The sequence below is a fragment of the Micrasema longulum genome, unplaced genomic scaffold, assembly GCF_059751315.1.
Source record: "Micrasema longulum isolate JH-2025_06_02 unplaced genomic scaffold, ASM5975131v1 h1tg003513l, whole genome shotgun sequence".
Classification (NCBI taxonomy): Eukaryota; Metazoa; Arthropoda; class Insecta; order Trichoptera; family Brachycentridae; genus Micrasema; species Micrasema longulum.
Window position 1 is genome coordinate 1 of NW_028280563.1, and position 26,471 is coordinate 26,471.

A 26,471-nucleotide genomic window follows, 5' to 3' on the forward strand; every position below is an offset into this window, starting at 1 on the left:
ATCTGTTGTATTTCGCCGTGTGCTCTTTTCCTACCTTTTAAATAATAAAAGCTAAATCCCAATTTCGGTCCAAAAACTCCCGATAATGAACTGTTTAGCAAACTAGTTAGAAATATTTATGTTTCTGTCCTCTGTTAAAATACTTATTTGATCTTATCTCCAAAATATGTTAAGAATAGTATAAAAACTGTAAATGTTGTGAACAATTCACCAGTCTTAAAGACGCCTACTTAGGCGAAAGCGCTCGTTGGTCAAAATAATAAAAAGTAAAACTAAACCAAGAAGTTTCATTGATAAGTTTATTTATAATTTTATCATAATCATCAAAAGAACTTTGATCAATAAGATGACATAATTTTATTAGGTTAGATCAGGTCACCAAACACACAATTTTATTTATTCACGAAATGACATAAACTTAAATAAGTCACTAAGATTATCGATAATTTAAATAATAAAACGATATAAACTTAAATAATTCACTATGATTATCGGTAAGTCAGAACGGAATAATCACAAAGCTAAATTGGTCGTTTTGATATAAAAAAAATTAAGTAAACTTGGCATTTGTATCGGAATAAAATCGACTCAACCGGCTTTCGGTCACTATATGTTTGTCTGCGTTGCGTCCTTTACAAAGCAATGTGAACACAACACTAATAGCGTCGCTTCCGTATTGACACGGAATCTAAATTCTCTGAGTAAAAAAGAGGCCGATGAAACGGTTTTGTCCTATTCCCACCCGAATGTTGCGTTTTTTTAAACGCAGAAAGATGGATAATGTTCATTGAAGTCGTTCTATGATCTTAACTTATTTTAAGCTTTTTTTAAGTTAAGCCGTTTTCGTCCTAAAGATGCGATATATAAGCAACCGTCTTTCAGCCAGTGGCGGCTGAAGGGGTTAAAAATGGAGGATCAGTTCTTTTACTAAATAGGTACATGTGTATTTCACAATAATTTTCACACATTTTTTTTTTGTAAAAATACATGAATATATTTATGTTTATATAGATTTTTCTGATATGATACACAACTTTACAAAATACCTAACATAGCGACTGCATTTTATCTTAGCTCATAGAGTTTATTAAAAGGGTCTTAATTCGTTTTAGCGTCAAAAAACATCCCTCACTCTCAACTGCTGTCGTCGTAACTCCACAAATAAAAATTACTAGTACATTTAACTTTTAAAACACAAACAAATCACAAAAAATGTACAGGATTTAAATTTTACCAGTCAATTGAGTTTAGTGCATACGAAACAAGACAAACACCAGGTAATTGAACACGTGCAATAACAATATATTATTGTAATAATATTAATTCACAAAGTATAATATTATTTCAATCTTGTAAAAAGGGACGAGAAAATATAAGCTTACGTCAATCCTTTCCATTAAGAATTCGTCCTTGTGTAAGTATGTAAAAAACTTAGGAGTTAATTTATCATCGTATCTCTTCCAGTCTAGACCAATGCCAATGTTATATTATTATTATTATCAATCTTATTTTTATCTTCCTTGTTTTATATTGTTATCTCCCGGGACAATGCCCGCGATCGAACTAATTTTGGGCGAAATGTTCCGATGTTCATGCACGCACGGAACGTTTCATCTCTTTCTTTCTCATGAGAAAATCTAGAGATAAGACATTCGCTTTGGGAGAGTTACAGAAATTACCTGCGCATTCGACATGACATAACATGAATATTTGACGGTGCGCGTGCTTAATAGTATTCTAGATAACATCTATAAAAACATGAAGAATCATGATCCACTAATTACATTATATTTTATACTTTCTTTATAATGTATTTTAAGTAAAATTATTTTAATTAGTGGCAAATTTTGGGGGGTCATTGACCCAATGGACATTAGGGAAAGCCGCCGCTGGTTTTAGCTCATACCTGTGGGATCATATAAGCAGCCAATTTGTCCTGCAGTTTGCTCTCAACGTTTAACCCCGTCAGTTTACTTCCAGGGGCGCAAGTTACAAAAGCCAACAAAGCCTGATCCATTTCGCCCGGTTTGTAGCACAGAACGACACCTGAAAGCAATTGTTTGAAATTTCAATTTACGACTCAGATAATGTAGAAATGTTGGAAAAAATCGAGGCTTTACTGACAGAATGCATTGAGTCATTAGGCAAGTTCCGAGATAATCGCATTAAATCTTTTTTATTCTTTCAAAGCATTATTTCTTTAACGATTAAAAAAAAAAGTTTTTAAAGAGCAATCTTTATTCTGGGCTTAAAATTTTAAACCAACATCTTAATACACCCCAACACATTAGAATATGGATATATTCAAAGAATTGCATAAGAAATAGCATCAAATAAAACACTTACACTTACTTACTTTACTGTCAGCCTCGTGGTGTAATGGTCAGTGCGTTAGCCTGCCATGCAAGAGGTCTCGGGTTCGATTCCCGACATGGTTGATGTGAAATATTTATTCAAATGGGTGTTTTCACACTAGAATATTTCATAGTCCCTGGACTAGTACCTGAAGCGTAAGACTGATCATCTTACCTTCATGTAACAAAAATGATTAAGATACGGTTGGAGTACCAATGCAGTGCCCTATGCATCATTCGGTGAGGAAAGGGAACGATGATGATGATGATAAAACGCTTACCACACTTTTCCTTATAAAAACACTATCAATCTCAGAACAAAAACGGGAAGACGCACTATTTCATTTTGACAAATCACTGTTCAAAACTGATGGATTTGTTTCTTACGAAAAGATGTGTCCGCCTACCGCTTTTGTCATAGTTTCTAGTGTTAAAAGTTTTTTGACTGGACACATGTAGCAATTTTTACTATATTGTGTTTTATCAAGCAATGGTCATTTACTGGGGGGTGGTCATTTACTGGTGCTTTGACCCTACATAAGTTTATTGTACATTATTTGAGACAATAAGTTCCAACTCCATGGGACTCAAAGTCCTGTGTCGAGATGGTACGAGCAATTATATAACACAGACACATGAGTATATCACCACAAATATAGGATAAGAAACATAAAAAAATATTTTTAAAAACATGTATAATGCACATCGATATGGTAAACAGTAAACTCAAGCATTTGGAAAATCATCAAGGAGTTTCCTACTCAATTACCGCATTAAGTCAACAGTCTTTATATTTTTTAAATATTTTAAAATATAGGTGAAAGATGTTGGTTTCAAATTTTATTATATGCCCACAATAAAGATTATTATTTTAAATATTAAAAAAACATAAATGTGGGAAAAATAATGTGTTGAAAGAAAAATAAAGCTTTAAATGCGATTATCCCGGAACTTGTTTTAATAACTTAATGCATTCTGTTAGTAAAGCCTCGAAATTATCCACCAACTGGAAATTTGTCAGGAAAAAAAAATGAAGAAAGTTATCAACATTTTGTGTACCATTTACGTTTACGTCGAAACTCCATCTCGCCTTTCTTGATTCTTAAAATAAAGAGTAAGCGAGACATCTAGATTTGTTTAGTTCTTTATAATAAATGAGCCGAAGACGCGTGACCACAACTCCATCATTTTCAAAACACAGATGAGCGTTGTGCTCCTAGTACGTAGTACATAATTAAAGTTTAATGCATAAAATACGTGTTTTAAATCACGATTTGTTATTTAAATAAATTTATAAACTAAATATAATAAATATAAAACAACTTTATTTTTAACCGCTTTTTTTCTACCGACTGGTTTTAAAGCTACACAAGCTTCTTTATCAAGATATACTTAACTAATGAATTATCCAATTTTATTTTTACAGTGATAACTAAATATTACATTATTGATACATATCATGGAGTTAATAAGTCAAGTGTTTTTGTCATGTAGTTCTTTTAATGACGGGAAGTGTGAAGTGAGATGGATACGATCTTCAAAACTAGACAAGAGTGGACTAAAGAAAATATTGTTTATTCGGTTATTTATTATTTTTTCTAATTGAGGACCGTTTTAACAAAGCAAAATATCTACAAAATGTAAATTTTTCAGGAAAAGGTTTTTTCATGTTAAAAATAAAACTATTAGATTTTAAATAAAATTAAAATAACGTTTTACATATATATATATAAAATCCTTACATATATATTAAAAATCAAGAATGTAGAATCAGAATAATTTTTTTATAAAAATGTTCTAAATTTACGAATTTTCACAAAAAAGAAATATCTACATTTTTTTGTGATAGGAATGTATGGAAAATTTATTTATGTTGGGAATTAAATTAGTTTACTTTTGCGTGAAATCGGTTTAAACTGATTTTTTGTAAAATTATATGTCTACTGACATATCAAAGTATCTATGTAAATATACACATTTAGGTATTTACCTACTATATATTTTTTACATACATAATAGCACAAATAAAATGATAACAAAATATATTTCAAATAATATTATTTTATTATTACTATACAGTAGGCCAGAATTTTCTTCACATCTTATTTTTTCTTGACCAAAATTATGTTTTGTTTGTGATTTTTTTTCGATTTTTAAAAACTCAACACCCCAGTATCGGGTTGTGGTCCTGTGGCTAGTATCTCGGACTCACGGACCAATGGTCTGTGGTTCGAATCCCACTCTACCCCAACTCGATTCCCATTTTCTAATAGTGAGTTATTTACAACTCGGAAAATGGACCTCAAAATGAAATATTGGGGTAAATCATAAGAACGCAAATATTTCTTTTTTACTAAAAAAAAAAAAAAAAATATTTAGATATTTCGCTTTGTGAAAACTCTATGCAGTGTAGATATTTCGTTTTGTTAAAAATCACGATACTTGAACCGCTAAAACTTCGCACATATACCGTTTTGTTAAAATTTTATTTCGCGAATCGATAGAACTTACATGGAAAAACCCATTTCAATAAAAAAATGCATTTGTTTTTTTTAAAGAAATTTCACTTTGTGAAAACGGTCCTCAATTACGAATTGCTTTTTTAATTTCTAAGATTTCCAAGCTGTCTAATTTTAATATTTTGTTTTCAACACGAAGAACTTTTCCATTCAGGAAAAGTATTTTTAATTAGGCACCTTAAGTATTCGTTTATTCTAGTATTAAAGTTTATTTCAATTTCTCCAATGTAAATTGAATCGCAATGATTTCAAATTAATTGGTATATGCCAGATTTATTATACTTTGGAAGTTTATCTTTGTGATTTTTTAACAATGTTCCTATATTATTAGTTGTGTAGAATGCACGTTTAATGTTTGATGGTAGGGAATTAGATTAATGTTTAGAAAAAATGTTATTTACTAAAAGAATCCCAAAAAAAAAAGTATTTTATGATATAAACTCCATAACTTGTTTAATAAAAAAACATAGATTTTTTCGTACGATCTGTTTAATAAATAAACATTATGATCTATGATTACATTTAGTACCTTATTTATTTATTTATTTATTTTACAGCAACAAGCAGTCGACAATGATATATTAACATAAAAAGATACGGTTTAAAGACAGACCAGTGAAGTTTCTAAATAAAAATCATACATTTTAAATTGTGGTACAACAAAAGGTGTGTTTATATGTATTTGTATGAGTAAGTGTAGAGGTATGTTTGTGTGAGAGTAAGTGTTCAGATGTATGTAAGTGTGAGCATCATAAAATAGCAAGTGGAATCGTATCGCAGCCAGAAAGAATAAGTCTTAATTTACTTTCAAATAAATTAAGGGGCGTGTTAAATATATCAATAGATGAGAAAAAAGCATTATAGTTAGAGCAAGAACGAAAGAGAAAAGAGTGTTGTGCATAGTTAGTGCTACAGACTGGCAGATGGAATAAATACTTATTGTGCATAATATTATAAATATGCAAAGTATAGGGTGGTTTATTTACCTTTGTCTACACTGTCGATTGAGACAACAGCCTTTTCCACTTCGGTGAGATCTACTCGATGTCCTCGGATCTTGATTTGGGAGTCAGTTCTTCCCTCGAAGACCATCGTTCCTTTGGTTATTCTCGCAAAATCTCCGGTACGGTACAGTCTTGAAAACTCTAGAAAAATAAAAATATAAAATCGATATTCGAAGCACTACCTTCACTTTGACGACTTTGCTATTTTAAAATGTTGTTTTTTGATATCACGAAATTAAAAAAATAAATTAAACAAATATTAGATTAAAACAAAATATTTTTAAGGTATTTCTGATAAAAAATATACTTTAAAAAGTTTTGAATAGAATGTGCTTTCTGTAGGGACTTGTTTTAAATACGTACTACATTAATTTTACATAGACTCGCTTCCAACTAGGTAAAAACAGTTGATACATCGTCGCTTCAGTTCGTTTTTGTTCAACAGACCAAAACACAAATCTGCAGAAATAGAGATTTAAAGTTTTTTTACGAAATAGGCATAAATAATGACAAATTAAAAAAAAACTATTATATTTCATAAATTAAGGATTTCTCAGATTTTCTGTATACTTAAATAAGTTTCTATAAAAATAGTCAGTTGGACGTCACTAGTTCATATGAATCAATCAATGATAAGAGAGTTGTGGAAGATTTCCGGTTTGACGGTAATTCAACGGACCAATCGGAAGAACCGACCGAGAACATTTTCGCAAAATTTCATTAACACAAAACTTTAAAAAATCGTAGCGCTGATAATAAAATAAAAAAAATAAAAAGACTTTATTAACAAATAAAAAAACACTGAACTTCCTCACTATCGCAATAAGCTTTTTTATACGTGAATAAAATACCGAAGTCCACTTTCGTCATAAAAATGCATTTTTAAGTTAAAGTAAAAATTTGAAGTCTGCATCGTTTTAATGTAAAAAAATCAGTTGTCGTAGATACACTATTTTGATATGCGCTATTATTATCAATATAATAATTATTTTACATTGAAAGTTCTTCTTAGATTAAAATTATCTAAAACATTTAAGTTTGTAAGTGAAAATTCTTGATGGAAGTTCATTGTAATTTATTATATAAATAAAACACGAGTGATACTTTAATCCACAAATTTGGAATATCCAGTGACCGGTTTCATCGCTTTCGCGACATCTTCGAGACTGGTATATTTATTAAAAAGTTAAATGTATTTGTACTTCTGTTCTGTATAAATACATTTAACTTTTTAATAAATATACCAGTCTCGAAGATGTCGCGAAAGCGATGAAACCGGTCACTGGATATTCCAAATTTGTGGATTAAAGTATCACTCGTGTTTTATTTATATAATAAATTAAAATTATCTCATTCGGTTGAAAAGTTATGGTGTTTTGGAAATCACAAAATCACAAAATATTGTTTCTTTAACATTTCGTTTAATTTGACTCCCGTGGTTAATCCTTTAAGGTACAGATATTATCTTCAAATAATAATAATAAATATTACTTGCATACTTTGTCTTTAAATAAGTACCAATGTGCATAAGTTTGGTTTAAATTTCATTACACATATCCTTTAAAGACCATAGCCTTCACAAAAAGAAATGTAGAAAAGCTCAAATGCATACAGCGATCCATGGAAAGATCCATGCTTGGTATAAGTCCAAGAGGCATAAAAAGAAATGAGGATATTGGGAACCGAACCAGAATAGCGGATATCGGATCGCGTCGCAGGACTAAAGTGGCAATCGGCAGGACATGTTGCAAGACAGGATTCCACAAGATGGACCCCTAAAATTTTAAGATGGAGACCTTGGGAGAATAAGTGAGACGTCGGAAGGCCTCAAAACAGATGGTCCGACGACATAGTTGCCGTGACCGGAAGAAATGGAAGAGGCCTATACCCAGCAGTGGAGGACAGAAGGCTGAAGAAGAAGAAATTTCAAGAGGCATAATCTGCCAGTCGAAAAGTAACGCAACTACAATTGCATCGTGGTCTCGTGGCAAGAGTTGTGAGCTCAAAAAATTTTTAGCAAAATTTTAATACCGTCAATAATACGAAAATTTTCTAACTTATAAAAATGGCCATGGGCTCAAAGAGGTTTTCTTACCGTGATTCTGTGCGAGGGGATTGGTTATGAATCTATCAGCTGATCTTCCATTGACATATCCTGCTGCCAGGTTGGAACCGGACACCCATAGCTCTCCCATGTCTCCCATGGGAACTGGACGCAGATCAGGGTCCAAGAGATATAACGTTGTGTTGAATATGGGAAAACCTAAATTAAAAAAACATATTGTTAAGTGTTTGCTTTTTAAAATTTATTAGTAATATTTTACATATTAATACGGTTCAGGTGCCAGTCCAGGAAGCTATCGAGTCGAAACTACTCGTCTAGGGTTCTGGATCTATTTCACATACAGAACTGTAGGTACTCTTCATCCGCCTGGACACAGAGATATGCGTATTTCAAACCATTGTAGAAAATTTATCCGAAATCGTATGGAAAAAATAAATTATACCATTGCAATTTAATTGCTTATTTAAAAAATGTAAAAAGCATGATTAATGTCATGATTCTTAATCTTGACAAAAATTCATATGTAATACTCATTGAGACATAATATACAGGGTGTTTTTTAAACCCTGTCACATCCGAAACCACAATGATCAGTGTGGGCAAGAAGGCAAGAGGGCACAGAGATTTAAAAAAAAATATATATTAAAAATAACAAATGGTTGCTTACTTTTGCAGAGGAGAAGTAAGGGGAGCGCGGCGCAGTATCCTCCTCATTTCTGCCCTGCAGAAGTAAGCAACCATTTGCTTTTTTTGATATTTTATTTTTTAAAATTTTATTCGTTCTAAAAAAATATTTTAATGTGCTAATATATCTTCTTGATCATACTGATCATCGCGGTTTCGGATGTGACAGGGTTTAATGAACACCCTGTATAGAGATAACACTTCATACATATCCGAGCTTAAAAGTCGTTCCCAAAGGAAAGGGAATGGCCACGTCGAATTTGGCAAGCAAAACAAACACGAACAACAGTAAAAAGCACTGACGGTCTACATCGGTCTAATGTAAGTTCTATTCAGTATGTAACTCCTTTTCGCATACGCGTCACCTTTGTTTATCGTTTATCGTTTCTCGATAAACAAAGTGACACCCGAATTACTAAGCAGGACAGAGACAGGAGATAGCTTACGACTGGTAACATAAAAATTAATAACACATTTTTTAACATTAATATAGCTATTTAAAACAAGTATTTGATAAAGATAAAAACATTTCTTGCTGGTAAAAGGTTATACCATCGCTTTTACTATTTTTTCCAGATCGATTTGTGTAGTATCTTAGCGTTCATATAGGCATTTTAGTAATTGCGAGGAGACAAAAGTTCAAATGTAGCCGGCGAACGCTCGCAATATACTAACGTCCGTTCTATCTAACATATGGCAATTGGCCGCATTGAGGAACCATATTTCGAACGCTCATGCTTATAGTTATATACCTCAATGATAATACTATAATTTTTTACTAAAATTCAAGAAATAATAAAGGCACAAAGATCATTGTGACATTGGTATTTCAGAAAACATTCAAAACTAAATGGCTCGTATAGTGAGGGAACTTTAAGTGAAAAGTGGTTTTGTTTTTGCAAATGAATGAACGTGTATCTGTTCTCCGCAAAAACGAGTTTTTGGTTGAGCCAATGGCATTCCCGGGGTGCGATTTCTTAAAACGAAGAACATGGTAACATCACCTATCGGCACGTGATCCATTCCCAGCAGATCCTCCGCGCCGCGGACGGTGTAGAAGGTCACGTCCGCCATGATCTCAGTGCTGCCGTAGAAGTTGCACAGCTGCCGGCCGGAGCCCAGGTGCAGGAAGAAGTCCTTCGCCAGGGAGCTGGACAACGCCTCACCGCTGCTGATCCACAGGCGCAGGGCGGCGAGGGGGCGGCCCTCGGGGGCGGAGGCGTGCAGGGACAGGGTCAGCAGCATGGAGCGCAGGAGGGACGGCACAAGGGAGAGACGCTCGATCTAGGAGAGACATTCAAAATAATGTTTGATATTGTTCAATATGCTTTTGGAGTGTTTTAAATGGTTTTGGATTATATAATATTTGAGAAAATTAAAATACTTGGTTTAACAAGTGACAACATACGGACTAGAAACTATGTCTGTAACGCAAAAAAAGTAGTCAGAAATTAAAATTCACGCAACGATCCACGAAAATACAGCAGAGGTGAACCGTGTATAGAAGCGATTATGCGCAGCTTACCATTATATTTGACTAACCATAATAATGTTTTACTGTAACTTTATTTACAGAAAAACAAAGAAATAATTACTTTTTATTTTAAATCATTTCCACCGTTTGTATTTTTATTCTAATACATTTATATGTATATTTATATATTAATATTAACAAAGCGCGCCCAGCGCCTGCAGTGAGCCAAGAAACTAGCTGATTATTCCAGTTTTTTTTAAAATACAAATAAGTATACTTTATTTTGAATGTCTTAACCCCAGTGTGGGTTTTTTCTCCTAGATTAAACTTGCAGATTACACAATTTTTTTGAAGATTCTTGATTTGGAAAACAGTATTCCAAACATTTTTTCTTAAGCGTTATTTTTCTTTGAGATGGTGATTTTGACATAAGATCATAATTACTTTCATGCGTCATATTGCAGGACATATGGCGCTCGACGCGGCCGTTTTTAGCACTATTAATTTCTAGAACGATTCGGCCAGTTGACAATTCAATTGAATACCTAATATCGACTGAATTCAGAGTGCTATTTTATATTAATTTTTTAATGAGTTATGTATTAAAGTAATAGATATTATATCTATATAATATAATCTATCACGAAGTTACGTTGTTTGAGTTGATTTCATGGATAAAAGTTGATGAACCACAGAAAAATATCAATTTATTATATATATTACTTACATTATATTATGTACCTTCTATGTAGGTACAAATATATGATATTTTTTTACAGCTTACCTGTATATAAAATCACCATTCGCTACTGAAAGACAGATGCTCGGTGTATGTCTAAGAGACAGAATAAGAAATGAAGAAATAAGGCGCGATGACATCGCCTCTATTGCCGGTAAAACATGGATGATGAAAGCGGGTGATAGGAAGGAATGGAGACGTTTGGAAGAGGCTTTTATCCAGCAGTGGAGAGAATAAGGCTGAAGAAGAAGAAATAAGAAGGTAGGGTCATATTAAATTGAATTATTATATGCATTTAGAATAAAAGGAGTTGACTTGCCCAGCTGCGAGCATTTCGGAGGCACTGCAGTACCGTAATTATAAATAAATAGACCTAATGATTAATTACCTTGTAGTCAGTGAGCATCTTGACCAGCCTCTCCGGGTCCCTGGTGATGTTCTTAGGGACCACCAGTACTGTCAGGCCGTGCAGCAGAGGCGCCCATATCTCGCAGATGGAGTCCACGAAGGTTAGGGCGGTCTTGAAAACGCATACTTTCTCCGTGGACGAGAAGGGGAAGGCCGCGTACTGCCACTGAAGGCGGTTCTGGATTATGTCGTGAGGTAATCTTACACCTGGAGCAAGACGAAATAAATTGATACAAATGTTAAGTAAAATAGAAAGGTATTGAGAAGGTGTCATCAGAAAAACTCAACTTTCAACGGCCGTCGGTCAACTGATGTCGTTTGGTACGGCCGATTTTTAACAATAGTCAAGTGTCGACGATAAGATTTATTATTTCAAAAAATATTAGATTGCGAAAATATTTTGTTAATAATTGCATTTTGTGCTGTTTTTTTTATTGATTATGTCATGATATGATATGTTATGCTATGCTATGCTATTTTACGTGTTGTGTTGTGTTATATGCGAGTGGGGGTGCGAGTGACACAATTATACGCAGTGTATTTGTTGCACAAAAATGCATAATTAAAATAATACTTAGAGATCATATAGTCAATACAGTCATCTACTGAAGAAACTACAAATGTCAAATGTCAAAAATTGCAAAACCATGACCCGGATTCAATTAAATAACTTTGTGAAAAATTGGTTACTGCGTTTAGGTAGAGAAAAGTCGGAAAATTTACTCAAAAACATTCTTAAATGGTATAAATTAATATTGTATATCTGTATAATAAATTAACTAGTAGGAAGTAATGTTATTGTTTATTTTGTATAAAAATGTCTGCCTTAAAATAGGTTGTGCCTAGTTAGGCAGACTAGACATGATCCAGAGAAATCTATTACCTAACTGTGTATGTAGTAGATAAAGAAATTGTTATTTTTTATTAATAAACCACAATTATTATTGTCATGTAAAATTATGTTTAATTTTATTTATTTATTAATTTTTATTTTTTATTTTTGTTTATTAAGAAAAACAACAGCAATACAAAAAAATATACACAACATTATAAAAAAAACATAGAATAAAGCCAAATCAGTTTTCCACATAAATACAATTATAAAAATCCAGTTCAGTTAAATATAATTCATAGAAGTGCGTGTGTGCGAGTTTTTTTTTGTGTGTGAGGATGTGTGTGTAAAAAAGTGGAGTGTGGTTTTGGTAGGTATGTGAATATGTGTGTGATTGTATATGGGTGTGAGGGTAGGTTTAAGGACAGAGTAAGTGTGTATTTGATATGAGTGAATAGAAACAATTTAAAATTATAATGTAAAAATAAATTTAAAAAAATTATAACGAAACATAATTTTTTTCAAATAATAGTTTTTTAATTTTAGATGTTAAATTTAATATTGAATTATGTTATTATATAATTAGATATTAATGGTATATTTAAAAAACTGTTTTCATTACAGTTTGAACTTTGACAGAAATTTTGTCTAGGACGAAAGCCAATCGTCTTTCGTCGATCGTTATTTGACGGTTAATGGGAAAGGCCAGTACAGAAATATTTGTTAAATTAAAAAAACAATTATAGACGTTGACGATCATCTCGAATCAGCGACATATATGGAGTTTGTTTATATGCTGATATTTTAACAGAGATGCCAAAACTTTAACAGAAGGTCATGCAAAACAAAATGTTTTCATTTTATAAATTATACGACTTTATTTTCAAAAGCCAACATAATCAATTTTATGGCGACAGTGGCAATAGTTATTTATTTCATTAGGTAAAACCACAGCTTGTATTTTTACAACAACATTTTTTAAATATTAACAAATAGTAACCACTTTTCAAGAGCTGGCCACTTTTTAATTACCTTTAGGGATGCCAGTACTTCCAGAAGTATAAAGAACCAGAGCGAGGTTTTCAGTAGTTTGCTTGAGGTAGTATATTTCGAGAACATTTTCAGCTGACTCTTCCGCAGTTTCCTTGTGAAGAATTGCATAGGACACCGCCGCTGTACCGGCGTAGGCCTCTGTGTCAGCTACAAAATAATAAAGGAACATAGAGTATCATTTTACTACAGCGCAGCTATTTGAAAAGACAAGCAAATTTATAAATTACCCGCTGAGCCTAAATTTATGTGTCTTGTCTGCAGGTGGCAAAGAGGGGATATGGAAGGAGTTATGAAAATACACCACAACATCCAGACTAATTGAGAAAATAATATTTTTGGTACATTTTTCTTGCAACTGGTGGAAATCAAACCTATGACTGCATCGGAGCTTTTAACAACCGTATTTAACTATTAGAAACTGTTCAAGAATTCATTTTAAAAGTAATGCTTCACAAAAATCGCACTTTTCCCTCTTTCCAATTGTTCTAAGAAACTAAACTTTTGGAAATAAGACAAATATATTGTCTTTAATGTTTAAAATATATATTTAAGAACCAAAATGTATTTACAAGTAATTGAAATAGATTCAGTCAAAGAAGGAATCGTGTGCTAGAAATACCACATTGTAAAACGAGGCTAGCACAGAGACATGCATATTTATAGACCCAATTTTTAATAATTATTTTTTTACTGATAATATTTCATTGATCCTTCACTTTCTAAAATTTTCTTATTTTAAAAAACACGCACTGTCCTGGATTCAAACTAAAGATATTATCTCTTTTCTTCTATGATATATTTTGTTGCCCTTTAATAATAAATAATATTTTTATGCTTTTTATAAATTTTTATTTTCTTTTTTAATTACTATCAAATAAAAAAGTACCTTCTCATCTTTTACAAAATATTTTATTTTCTCTTTCTGATATTATACAAAAATATTATAACTGTCTATTTTTTATAGGAGCAAAAATTCATAAACATTTTTTGTATACCCACAAACAGGCCATGCCTTTGTGGGATTTTTTGTTTATTATTTTTACCGTCAATATGTATTTCATTGCCATGTAATTATCCTTTATTTTTTAATACTCTGTTTTACCTCTTATGTATATTGTAAAAAAAATATATAAAATAATAAGTACTATCAAGTGACATGTTGATCAAGATAACAAGGACTTTCACAAGCATCAAACGAGAAGTGGATATGATTTTAGCCTGCCTAAGCCAAGAGCTAACTGGAACTCAAAATAAACTGTTTTATATAGGCTTAAAAGTGTTCAATATTTTTTTTTAATGCACAAAAAAAAATGTTTTTCGAAAGTTCCAGTGAGAATAACCTCGACATGTATAAAAAAATAATGCTATGTCAGTTAAATGAATTTATTAAAAGGTTCCTTTGCATTAAAAAAATATTCACTATCGCCTACGACACAAAGCATAAAAAATAACACTTTACCCTGATACTGAAAAAACAATTCTAAATTAACACGACTTTTGGTCTATTTCTTAATTAAAGTGTAAAACCTACTTTCATATAAGGATGTTATTAGAGAATAAAACTAAGTCAAATATATTTTAAAAAAATATTTGTGAGTATCGCATTCTTATCGCTGTGAATTAATTTCTCATGTTTCGTAATTAAGAAATGACTCCGCCCGTGACGTCATTAGTTCTTGTCGATGAGTTGTCCTGAAATTCAAAAGTAGAGCCCCTTAACTGTCAAAATACACTAAAAGTTGAAAAAAATGGCTTCCCGGAAACCGGAAATCTATCAGAACATATGTCAACGCTATAATTTATCGGTTGATTCACAAGAACTTGTATCGTAGTTTAAAGTAGTTATTTTTTAGTAAAAGCATTTTTTCATACATTTTCAAGAAGCCTCGTTTTTTACGTTTTTTAATTTCATGGCATAAGGTTTTTTTAAATACAACACATTTGCATTACAAAACGGGTTTTGTTTCTTTCCACTCGTTAAATCAATTTACTGAGATATTTATTTAGACGCGTATAATGGTGTAAAATCACGTCAATAAGGTTTAAGTTACTTTTGGTTCTAACACAACGTAATAGGAAAATATCACATTTTTTAAACCATTTTAATTAATAGGGGTCTATGAAATACTGTCGACTAAAAAGTAGAGTAGAAAATATTTTTTATTTTAAATTCCCGCGGAAACGGTTCGTTGCATTGGCCACGCCCCTAATACGCCACGATTCGGTTAAATTTTAAGACCGTTTTAATTTAAATAAAACATCGTCACGAATCTTGACGTCACAATTGTCAAGGTCAAACATGTCGCGTTTTTGTAAATACATTATTTTTAACAATTTTATTTTTAAAATTATCATTTAAAAATAAAATTGTTAAAAATAACATTTATATTGATTTTGAATACAATTAATTTTATAAATCCATTTCACGCGATTTTATCGGTATTCGTAGTATGTGATATTTCTCTATTACATATAATATGAGTATGGTGATGATAGGCTTACAGGTGTCATCATGGATCACAAGTATAGGTTTGGCTTCCTTAAGGATATGCTTGACTCTCTGTTCTGGAAAATTCGGGTCTAGGGGAAGGTAAGCAGCTCCCGCTTTCCAGATGGCCAAGAGGGTAATCAGTAACCTAGAACATTTTCAAATTCGAATTACATTAAATTTTTTATACAAATGAGTAATTTTTTTTTGCGACTGAGAAGGAAACACTATTGAGCCGAATTAAAAAGCTTGTATTTTTTAACATTTGGAATTTAAAGGTATAAATTACGTTTTCTTAAATTTGAATAAATACAATATTTGAGTTTGTCCAAATGTTTGTTTACAAAAGACTGGATTTCACCCCCTCGGGAGTCATTAAGATTAACAAATTACAACAGGGATGGAGAATACCTTAAATAAGGGAATACGGAAGTCTAGGCATTTACAGGGCTTATGACCTGTCATTGGCTGGTTTAAGTGGCCGCTTTACACACACTGTGTAACATTCACCATTTTGCCTATGTTTGAACATCCATATTTCTTCAACTCTTTCATTTGTTGATTTTAGTGAAGTTAATGAGCTGAAACCTTAAATTCATCTGACTGAATTATTTCACATGCTAGGCAACGCCTGAAAACAATTTTACAAATTTTAAACTTCTTCTTGGACCAGTTGGTTTCATTACAATATTTGAGTTTGTCCAAATGTTTGTAGACAAAAGACACCCCAATTTCACCCTCTCGGCATTTGTTAATTTATTAATTAATTTGTTAATTAAAGAATACGTTTTGCGTTTTTAAGATTTTTTCTGAATCCAAAACTTGGTTTCAAAAGAAGGGTTTCTTTTAAAAGGGTGTTGTTTTGTGTGAAATTTGTATACAGAATAAATCAAAATATTGTCCGTATTATCTATACAGCAGTGGCGAGCCCTGTTTTATTTTTTGGAGATCTACAAAAAATGATTCTTAATTTCTACCTGCATATCTTTATATATATAATTCCTCTGTACGTGTGATGTCACCGTACTCCTCCTAAATGGCTCAACCGATTTACGTGCGGTTTTCAGAGAAACATAGATCTTTGCGCTGTGCGTGTTCGTAGATATGAATTTTTTTACCGAAAATGCAAAAACGAAGTTAGGAGCATAAATGTTTAATTCATCGATCTACCAGGGTTGCATTCAAGGAGAATGCATTAGCAAACAAATGGAAAGATGTTGTTTTTTGTGTATAAAAAAAGTTTGTTTTTGAATGTTTACAAACAGCATTTGTTTTTTGTGGATCTCAGATTCTTTCCTTAAATTCCTTATAATTTCTATCCATTTGTTTCTTTTTATTGGATTTTTAGTAACACTAAAATAATATTAAATTCAATTTACATCTGTTGATGGCCTAGTAGTACCAAAATTTAAAAATAAATATGGACAACGTACGTTGGATTATATTGTTCCAAAAGTATTTAATTTGTTGCCACTTGACATGAAAACATGTCATAGTAAAAATAAAATTAAGTTTCTATTACGTAAGTGGTTAGTAGATAAAACGTTCCTGTATTGATTTATTTTTTATGTAATATTTATGTAATACATTTTTAAAATTTTTATTATTATTTTTTTAAAAAAAAATTATGTTCTTATTGAATACATTTTTGTTATTTTCTTGGGTTAACCTTTTCTTTTCTTTTATTACTTACTTACTTTCTTATTTCATTTACATTTTTTAGATCTTAATTTTAATATGTACTTTTAATTTTCTCATTAATTTTTTTTTCTGTAGATATGAATTGAAATTCTCGATTTACTTTACTTTGTTTAATTTATTTTTTATCTTGTTTTGATTACATTTATTAGCACACACTATTTATATATGTGTCTATTATTTTTTTTTTCTCTTATATTTAAAATATATTTAAGTAAATTACTATTCTTTAATTTTAATTTTATTATTTTACTCTATTTTCTTACTTAAAAAAAAAATAAAAAAATCTTTAAACTATTTTTATGTTTATTATTTTATACGTATACAGTATTGTGTCTGTACTCTTCTTATTTGATTTTATCAATGAATGGTCCAAGCTAATAGCAGGAAAGCCAACGTTCGGTCAGGACAACGTCTAACGGGTCCGCTAGTAAGTACATAATATGTAAGTAATATAATTATAAATGATTATTTTTTTCTGCGGTTCTATAAAAATCAACTCGAACGAAAATTATTATTAACCACACGAAATATGTAGCTTTATTCTACACTATTTCAATAAAACACTTGTACAAAAGTTTATTAACAAAGAGCACAATGACATTCCGCAGATATTTCCATTATGATTTAACTGTCAACACTGAGCACTGGCTGATTCCTGAAAAATGAATATTGGCAAAAACAACCAAACAAACAACAACGAATGCCACATGTCCTGTGTGATACATAATTATTATTAACTGTTACCATAAAATAATAATCACTATAAATCCCTGTTACATATAAGCCATTGACTGATTTTTTTTCTCAAAGTTTTGTCAACGTTTTCTTTTCAGATCTGCTTAGGAATCTTATTGAAAAGTTTAGGAATTATATAATGAAGTGTTCTTTGACCATACTTGTTTACAAACCTCGGTACTGACAAGCCTTCACGTTGTGCTAGCCTTGTATTATGTATATGTATAAACCTTTTGTGGTAGGTACTATCAAACCGATATACAGGGTGTTCTTTAAACCCTGTCACATCCGAAACCACGATAATCAGTATGGGCAAGAAGACATATTAGCATATTAAAAAAAATAATTAGAACGCAGAATTAAAAAATTTTTTTTTTTCAAAAAACAAATGGTTGCTTACTTCTGCAGGGGAGAAGCGTGGCCACGTGGTTGACGGTGTAGCAGACTCCCTCCTCCCTTCTCCTCGCTTCTCCCTTACAGAAGTAAGCAACCATTTGTTTTTTTTAAATATTTTATTTTTGTAAATTTTATTCGTTCTAAAAAAATATTTTAATGTGCCAATATGTCTTCTTACTCATACTGATCATCGTGGTTTCGGATGTGACAGGGTTTAAAGAACATCCTGTATAGAAACAAATTTGAGCCGTAGAAAAGCATTTACGGACAGACACCCTTGCTTCTTAAAAAGTTCAGGTACCTCTGCCTTATCAATTCTAGCTGATCTGTTGATTAATTGTTGAGCCAAGTTTTGTGAAAATTGATTTTTTTAAATGTTGGTTTTACAAGAAAGGCCCCAACTGGTAATAGTTGTAGTAGATAACACTGACGCAGGACCACCATAACGTTACTATAAACTTCTTTTGGGTTTTGTGTATTATTTACTTGGAGCCCATTTATCCAACCACCACGATGGTCGCTCTCGGTTTTCGTACAAGATTCATACGTGTTAACAAACAATGACATAAACAAAGACCTAACTATGTTGACTAAATGGACAAACACAAACTTACTTACACCTAATGAAAAAAAAAGCTATATTATCCATTTTGAATCTAGAAAAAAATGTCATAAAGTAGATGCTTACATAAATAATGAACGACTTACTGAAATTAAACATGTTAAATACTTAGGACTAACAATAGACAGACAATTGACATGGACAATTCATATCAACAATTTAATTAGCAAAGTGGCGACAATATCGAGTCTTTTTTTAAAAATCAAAAACTTTGTTCCAAAAACGAAAAAAATTCTAATGTATGAAGCCTATGTAAAAACTAAAATATGTTATACGCAACTACTATGGGGAGCAGGATATCAAGATGATATAAACAGACTGCAAAGACAACAAAATAAAATATTAAAGTTAGTATATGACCTTCCCTATCTAACTGCAACTAGAGAACTTTTTAAACAAACTAAGCAATTAAATATAACTGAACTCTTTCAACTAGAATCATTAAAATTTATCCATAAATTAGCCACTAATGTAATTGTAGACGAAAAACTAAAACTTTTAACAAATTGTAGTCAACATGGACATAATACGAGAATATCAGACAAATACCATATTCAAATTTCTAAAACAAGACAAGGACAATCAAGACTAATGAACCAGGGACTGAAATTATACAATAAACTACCAGACAAAACTAGACAAAAGACTCAGACAACCTTTTCAAAAGATGTAAAAAATATTATTTTGAACAACAGAGTATTAATGAAAAATATTTTATATTATTTTTTTGTAAAATGAATGTAATAATCCGTAAGGGTAAATTTTCAATTTAAAAAAAAAAAAATTCTCATCACAAGTAACGATCTGACCCAGAATTCCTTCGTTATTGTGTCGTCTCGGCAAATGCAGGCCATCGACGCGAGCTTGTCGCTGGGGTTCATTCACTTCTCGAGCTTCCTTACTCTGCCGACTGTATGTTTTTTTATTTATTTATACATCAACGGTTCAAAGAACCTTTTACAAAAAATAATAATTTACAGAAATAATCACAGCAGTGCACAATAAACATGTAGTACATAATATGAAATAATAGAAAAATTAAAACTAAAAAATTTATTGAAGATATAATACAAAATAAAGTAAAAAAGAAACGTAACATCTCTAAATAAAATATAACAATAACCATGAGAAAATCTTATGTTCTACGTATAAATATAACACAAGTTAAGAATAACTAGATAATAATAATTAAAAAATATACAACATTAGTATTTTAAAAAACATAAGTTTTTTGAACAATAAAATAAAAAAATCTTAAATGAAATTAACTAAATAATACCTTTATTTAGTGAAATCATCATCATCAGTTGATTGGAAGAAGTTGCCATTTGGCAATAAATCCACCAATGTACAATTTAAATTATGTCTAACATATTAAATAAAGAAATAAAAATCGCGTATTCCAGGAAACAAAGTTAAATTAATATTATATTTAAAAGTAAATCCATAATTTTTCTAATAAATAACGAGTGAGAATTCGTTTTAATTCATGAACAGAATTTGTATTGATTTGTATGAATACTTGTATGAATTTTACCTTGTAGATAAAATTGAAGATAAATGTTAACTTCCCATTATAATACAAGCCCTGGAGTCTGTGATACTACCTTATTTTGCTAATATACTCTACAAATCGTGGGGCAATTACTACAACTAGGTAACTTCAAAATCAGCAGTTTAGAGTTACTCACTAAAAGCACATATTTGTATTTGTATATATTTGTATGAATACTTGTATGAATTTTACTTTGTAGATAAAATTGAAGATAAATGTTAACTTTCCGTTATAATACAAGCCCTGGAGTCTGTGATACTACCTTATTTTGCTAATATACTCAACAAATCGTGGGGCAATTACTACAACTAGGTAACTTCCAAATCAGCAGTTTAGAGTTACTCACTAAAAACGCATATTTGTGATGGACACTATTTTCAAAGGGTGATTTAAACAATTATTTGTATGAAAACGCCCTTACTGTTTTTAGCAGGACATAGAATTGACCTTACTGCATCCGATAACAATAATGTCTAATTTTTTCGAAATTGTGGACTGACGGCTTTCTGCATAACTACGTTCAACTGTAGTCTGCATTACTTTACGAGCTGTTCAACCCATCGCGTAATGCAGACTGTAAACATAAATTAGAAATTAACGAATAGAAAGCAGATAGCTGCTAATCTGCCGATATGTACAAAAAAAAATAGATCCATTTTACCCGCAGAAGGCGTATTCAGCCAGCGAATTTTCGTAATAATAAGTGAATTCTGACTTGCATTCGACAGAGATCTCGCTCTAGTATAATTATTGGGAACATACAGACTGATCTTTTTCTGATTATATCTACTTCCAGAAATCAGCTTATAGAAATGTTTCCCAAGAAAACCGACGAGATTCGAGGGTGTTGTAATCCAGCAATGTTTCCCAAGAAAACCGACGAGATTCGAGGGTGTTGTAATCCAGCATCCCCGCTAGAAATAATAATGGATACGAGAATGCATGTTTATTATTTTCTTTAAGATATATGTATCTAAAAAATCGCCTTTGAACCTTTTCTATTTCAAGGATGTGGTTTGATTCAGATGGGTCCCAAATTATGGTACAGTATTTTAGTATGCTGCGGACTAGTGTATAATGTCATATGATATGTCTCTGCTTTCACTATCGCTTTCAATTCCTCATCTTCAACCTTAGTCTCCGGTCGTCTACGGGGTTTATTTTTGATGTCGAAATTTCCCGAACAGAAGCGATCAAACCAAAAACGTGCAGAGCGTTCGCTTGCTGTGAGCAGCAACACCGATCTACACACATATAAATATACGTATTGTTTTTATTTATTTATTTATTATTAATTCCGTCAAAAATATAAGGTTTACATTATAATATTGTTAACTCAACTCATTGCAACACGTCTCTAGGTACTTTACAGGAGTAACATTTGACAGCTGTACTCTTACACAGATTTACTATGGCCCCATGCGGCGGCCATTTGTTTCGGTGTGCAGGCCTGTATGTAGATCGGTGTTGTGTGTAGTCCGTACGCATAATTAATATTGCGTGCCGTCTGCGTCGCGTTAGTGCCGCGATGGAACTCATATCAAATATGTATATAAGTATAAGGTTACCTGTCAGAGGGTTGCATGCACACAGCCACTATATAGTCTCCATCCCCATTGGGTGGTAGGGACTGGTCTGCAGCCCTTTGTAATATGCCCCGAGCTAACTTGTTGGCTAAAGCATTCACTTTAGTGTAGCTAGTCTCGTGTACTGCGCCATTTTCTGGAAATAAATTTAATACATATTTTTTAAAACCGTAAACATAAACACTGACGTATAATAAATAGGCTTATTACTCCTATACTGGCTACATTAAGCAATCTGCAATCATTCATGTAAGAAAGAGATGTGCATATTTCTTTGGTTCATATTACTTTTGTATATTTCGTTACTATGGATACTATTTAAGAAAATATTTGTAAAATATGAATAATCAACCATTTATTTTTAATCCTGTAAAAATATACTACATAGCCACTTCTACCATATAAAAATAATACAAAAAAACCTTCGACACTTTTTCAATAAAATTCAATTAAAGATATTGTAATAAGCTCCCTCCAATCAGAGGACGTTCAGTGCCACGGACATAGGATATAAAATAATGTTTTCTTACACGCAGTAAGAATGAGGAAGTTAAGTGGTTTTTGATATAATACGTTCCCTCTTAACGTAAAATTTTTACTCGCCCAGAATGATTTGGATACTTATTTACTTCTGACTAAATTCTTAAGGACAAATAATAAAAATATTTGAATTTGTTTAATATTATTTGCCAAATTTAAAAAATAAGTCTAATTGAATGTCCCTCTTTACTTTTGGCCCAAAATTTCACGTTTTGTTTACGTTTAATTTAGACGGTATTAATATTTTATTGTCACATAACTCTTTAATACTGATTTTAACTACCTCACATTATTTTTATTTTCGTGGGTATGGGTTTTTTTTTGTCGTTCACTGAAGCGTATATTCTTTAAATTTCTTATTCTTTAATATTTAATAAATCAGCAGATAGCATTTAAAAACTCACCCGTATTGACCCCTTTAGTTTGACCCTGTACATTGCAATAAAACAATAAATATTTTTATATAATTTTATTTTTTAGGATTTTATAGGATTTTAATCCTCCTTACAGTACGACGCGAACACAAATATTCTCAATATCTTTGTCTCACTCTATTTCATTGAATATTATGTATTGTATCTTTTTCGACTTATTTGTTAATTGTATATACACTTAAGATAATATTTACCAGCCTGAAGTGAGAGAGAGAGATTAGAGGGTGAAAGCGCTAATAGATCAAATAAGTAAATGGAAGTATACCAAGTATTTTAAATGTATAACTTAAATTGAAATTAAAGTGATTAAATCAGTTTTTAAACTACTCGATTTGAGGATATTTCTTAATATTACAAAAATTCGTATACATTATATTAAGGAATGTGTGTTTTTGTTATGCAACAGTGAATATGAGAACGGTTCGATGAATATGTTGACCTGATGATAAGTTATCAAAAGAAGGTATGTCCCAAGTTCACGACGAAATATTTTGAGATGTATTACGATCCGTAGAGTGCGGGAAAAGTTATTTTATTTATTTAAAAATAACGTGAACATTACAGCACAACTGCCAATTTTAATATTTTATATCTATAAAAAAACATTTTTTAAATTTATTTCGAGAAGTTTCGCAGTATAATTAAATGCTTTAATTTTTACCGCGCGTATTGACACAATGATTTACCATCTCTTTATTTCAAATTATTGAGGAAAACGTAATGATAATTGCTAAATATGAATGCGGTTAGAAGGGGAGTAACGTGTCTATTTATTTTTTAAATTTATTATTAACATTGTTCATTCATTTATTAGGGACGAAGACATAGCTTATAGCGTCACAATCAGGAACGACCCGGCATGCCTGTGAACTTACCCCGATTCACTAAAAAAATCCGTGTTGAGTCGGGGCACTTGTAATGCATTCAATAACAACATACACGCATATATACATTTATATTCGCATATACATATACATATTCATATTATTAAGTTTACACATGCATACATATTGGTCGAACATTCTATCGCTGTGATCCTTTCGCGTTCGAGCAAACCAATTACTCAAACCAAACTTGAATTTTTAAAATGACTTAGAATCCTCTGTCAAGTTAACAGAGTTATCTTTGAATGTCTATACAGAAAAACCAATATTTGTGTACGAAAATGAGTATTTTTTCAAGAAAATTTAAAGCATTTTCGGTAACCCATAATTGAACATGTTTGGAAGAAAAAAATGTATGCATATTCTGCTTTTCATACAGAAAACTTAATTTTGCTTTGTAGATAAAATTGAAGATAAATGTTAACTTCCTATTGTAATCGGGGCCCAGATCCAGTAAACAAAAGATCCTTGGACTTACCACAGACAAATGACTATTAGCCAAAGTTGTTTTACTTTTTGGTACGTAGTAATGAAAAAAATAGTTAAAAGAATATCTGGTTATTTTTTTTGTCGAGTTCTTTGTTTACTAGCGGTCAAAAAGTAGATCTGACATGACTTAAAGTAAATTTGTCTAATTTAATAACATAATGCCTACGGAAACTTTTAAACTAATCAAAGTTCACAATCGTTTAGCAGCATTGCTTCGGTTATAATTTATTTTGATGATCTTACCTTGAAATATAACGGCAATACTATCCTTGAATTGCGAACTCTTCAGTCTCTCCTCAAACTCCTGGTTCAACTTCTTCTTGTAGACATGTCTTCTCTCGCCCTTTACTACAGAAAGCTCAGGTAGGGACCCCATCTGGAGACAAAGAAAACGACTTATTAAAATGGAAGTATTAAACAAAAATCCATAAATCTCCCTTTGCGAGTGAAGCACTCCACTGAATATCGAACAAACTTATATTGTTTATTTATAATAATTATTATTGATGTATTTATTTTAATAATCATAAAATAATCCGTAAATTTTAATGAACATCTGGACACTACGCTTAATAGTATTATATGTTATATGTAAATCTATGGAATGTCTCGCAGCAGTCTCCTGCAATGGTCTCTTCCCTTAGACAAAATCTAAACTTGTACACTTCTCCTAAAAATGGCTTTCATTTTGTAGAACTAAATATGTTTATCCAGGACATTGAACACTCTTGGGGCCACAAAAGATAAATTTCTCTAAACGAAAGTCGTTCGTGTTTTTGGTATTAAATAATTCAAATTACAGAAAAACTTGATTATAAACAATATTGTGAAATAAACATCAAATTTCAAATGGCCTTAAAATAGTTTTTTTTTTCATGTCACCAGATTTCTGTAGGAACTATATATTTTATTTCATGAAGGAACTGTAATTTTAAAATTATAATGGTCTATGAAACACTGTAGAGCAAAAAAAAATTTTTTTGTGGCATAAAACATATTTATAAATTTACAATTTTAAATTCCCACGAAAACGGTTCATTGTATTGGTTACGTCCTTAATACGTCACGATTCGGTTAAACTTTGAACTTTGTCTGTGATCGTTTAAATTTAAATAGAACATGGTCAAAAACCCTGACGTCAGAATTGACAAGGCCGAACATATAGCGCTTTTGAGGAGACATTTTTTTTTAACAATTTTATTTTAAAAGTTATGTATGAAAACATTTCTCCACAATACCCATATTGATTTTGAAAATACAATTAATTTTTCTAAATCAATTTCACATACTTTTATCGGTATTCGTAGTATGTCATAATTCTCTATTATTGCATAAGATTCAGAAGCTTCGGTTGTAGCTTTGCATGTATTGTTAATACATCTACCTATTAAAAACGTGTTTTTTTGCATCGTGTAGAATACCTAACTCACGCTTGCTCGGTAGTCTACTGCCTCTCCGTAGTATTTTCATGGTTTAAATATTTTTAATAAATTCCAAAGCACGTGAGATTTAAAAATAATTCATAAATTATGAGAACATTTAAAGATATCTGTTGTTAGAATTTTACAAAAATAAATACATTAAAAAAAAAAGGTTTTCTTACACGCGGTAAAAATTAGAACATTTAATTGAACGTAGTTATGCTAAAAACAGCCAAACCGCTTTCATTATGTAAAACTGTAATAATCACATTCTGAAAATAATATCACTAAAACGGGATTTCTCAATTTGCGGAAAACATCCACAGGACTAGAAAATCTTACGGTACTTTAAAATTTATTAACACTGTTCAAATACATCATAAGATTATTTTTTGTAATACCAAAAAGACTAATCTATCGATTGGTTATCATTTGTCAAAGTCAAAAACATTCCAACTGTTGTGTAGATTTGATTATTCACCCCTTCT

At 31.2% G+C, this 26,471-nt stretch overlaps 1 protein-coding gene across 1 annotated transcript; it reads right to left on the reverse strand.

Annotated features, from left to right (window-relative positions):
- Window positions 1–1,906: 1,906 nt before the first annotated feature.
- Window positions 1,907–24,938, reverse strand: e (nonribosomal peptide synthetase ebony; the record flags this gene model as incomplete). Its single annotated transcript, XM_088242248.1, has 9 exons — window positions 24,806–24,938; window positions 22,198–22,351; window positions 15,635–15,768; window positions 13,112–13,279; window positions 11,228–11,454; window positions 9,631–9,910; window positions 7,973–8,140; window positions 5,860–6,018; window positions 1,907–2,046 (listed from the first exon to the last, which is right to left on the reverse strand). Coding segments are annotated over exons 1-9 (1,563 nt in total), but the record flags the coding sequence as incomplete, so codon positions are not given.
- Between the last annotated feature and the right edge of the window lie 1,533 nt (window positions 24,939–26,471).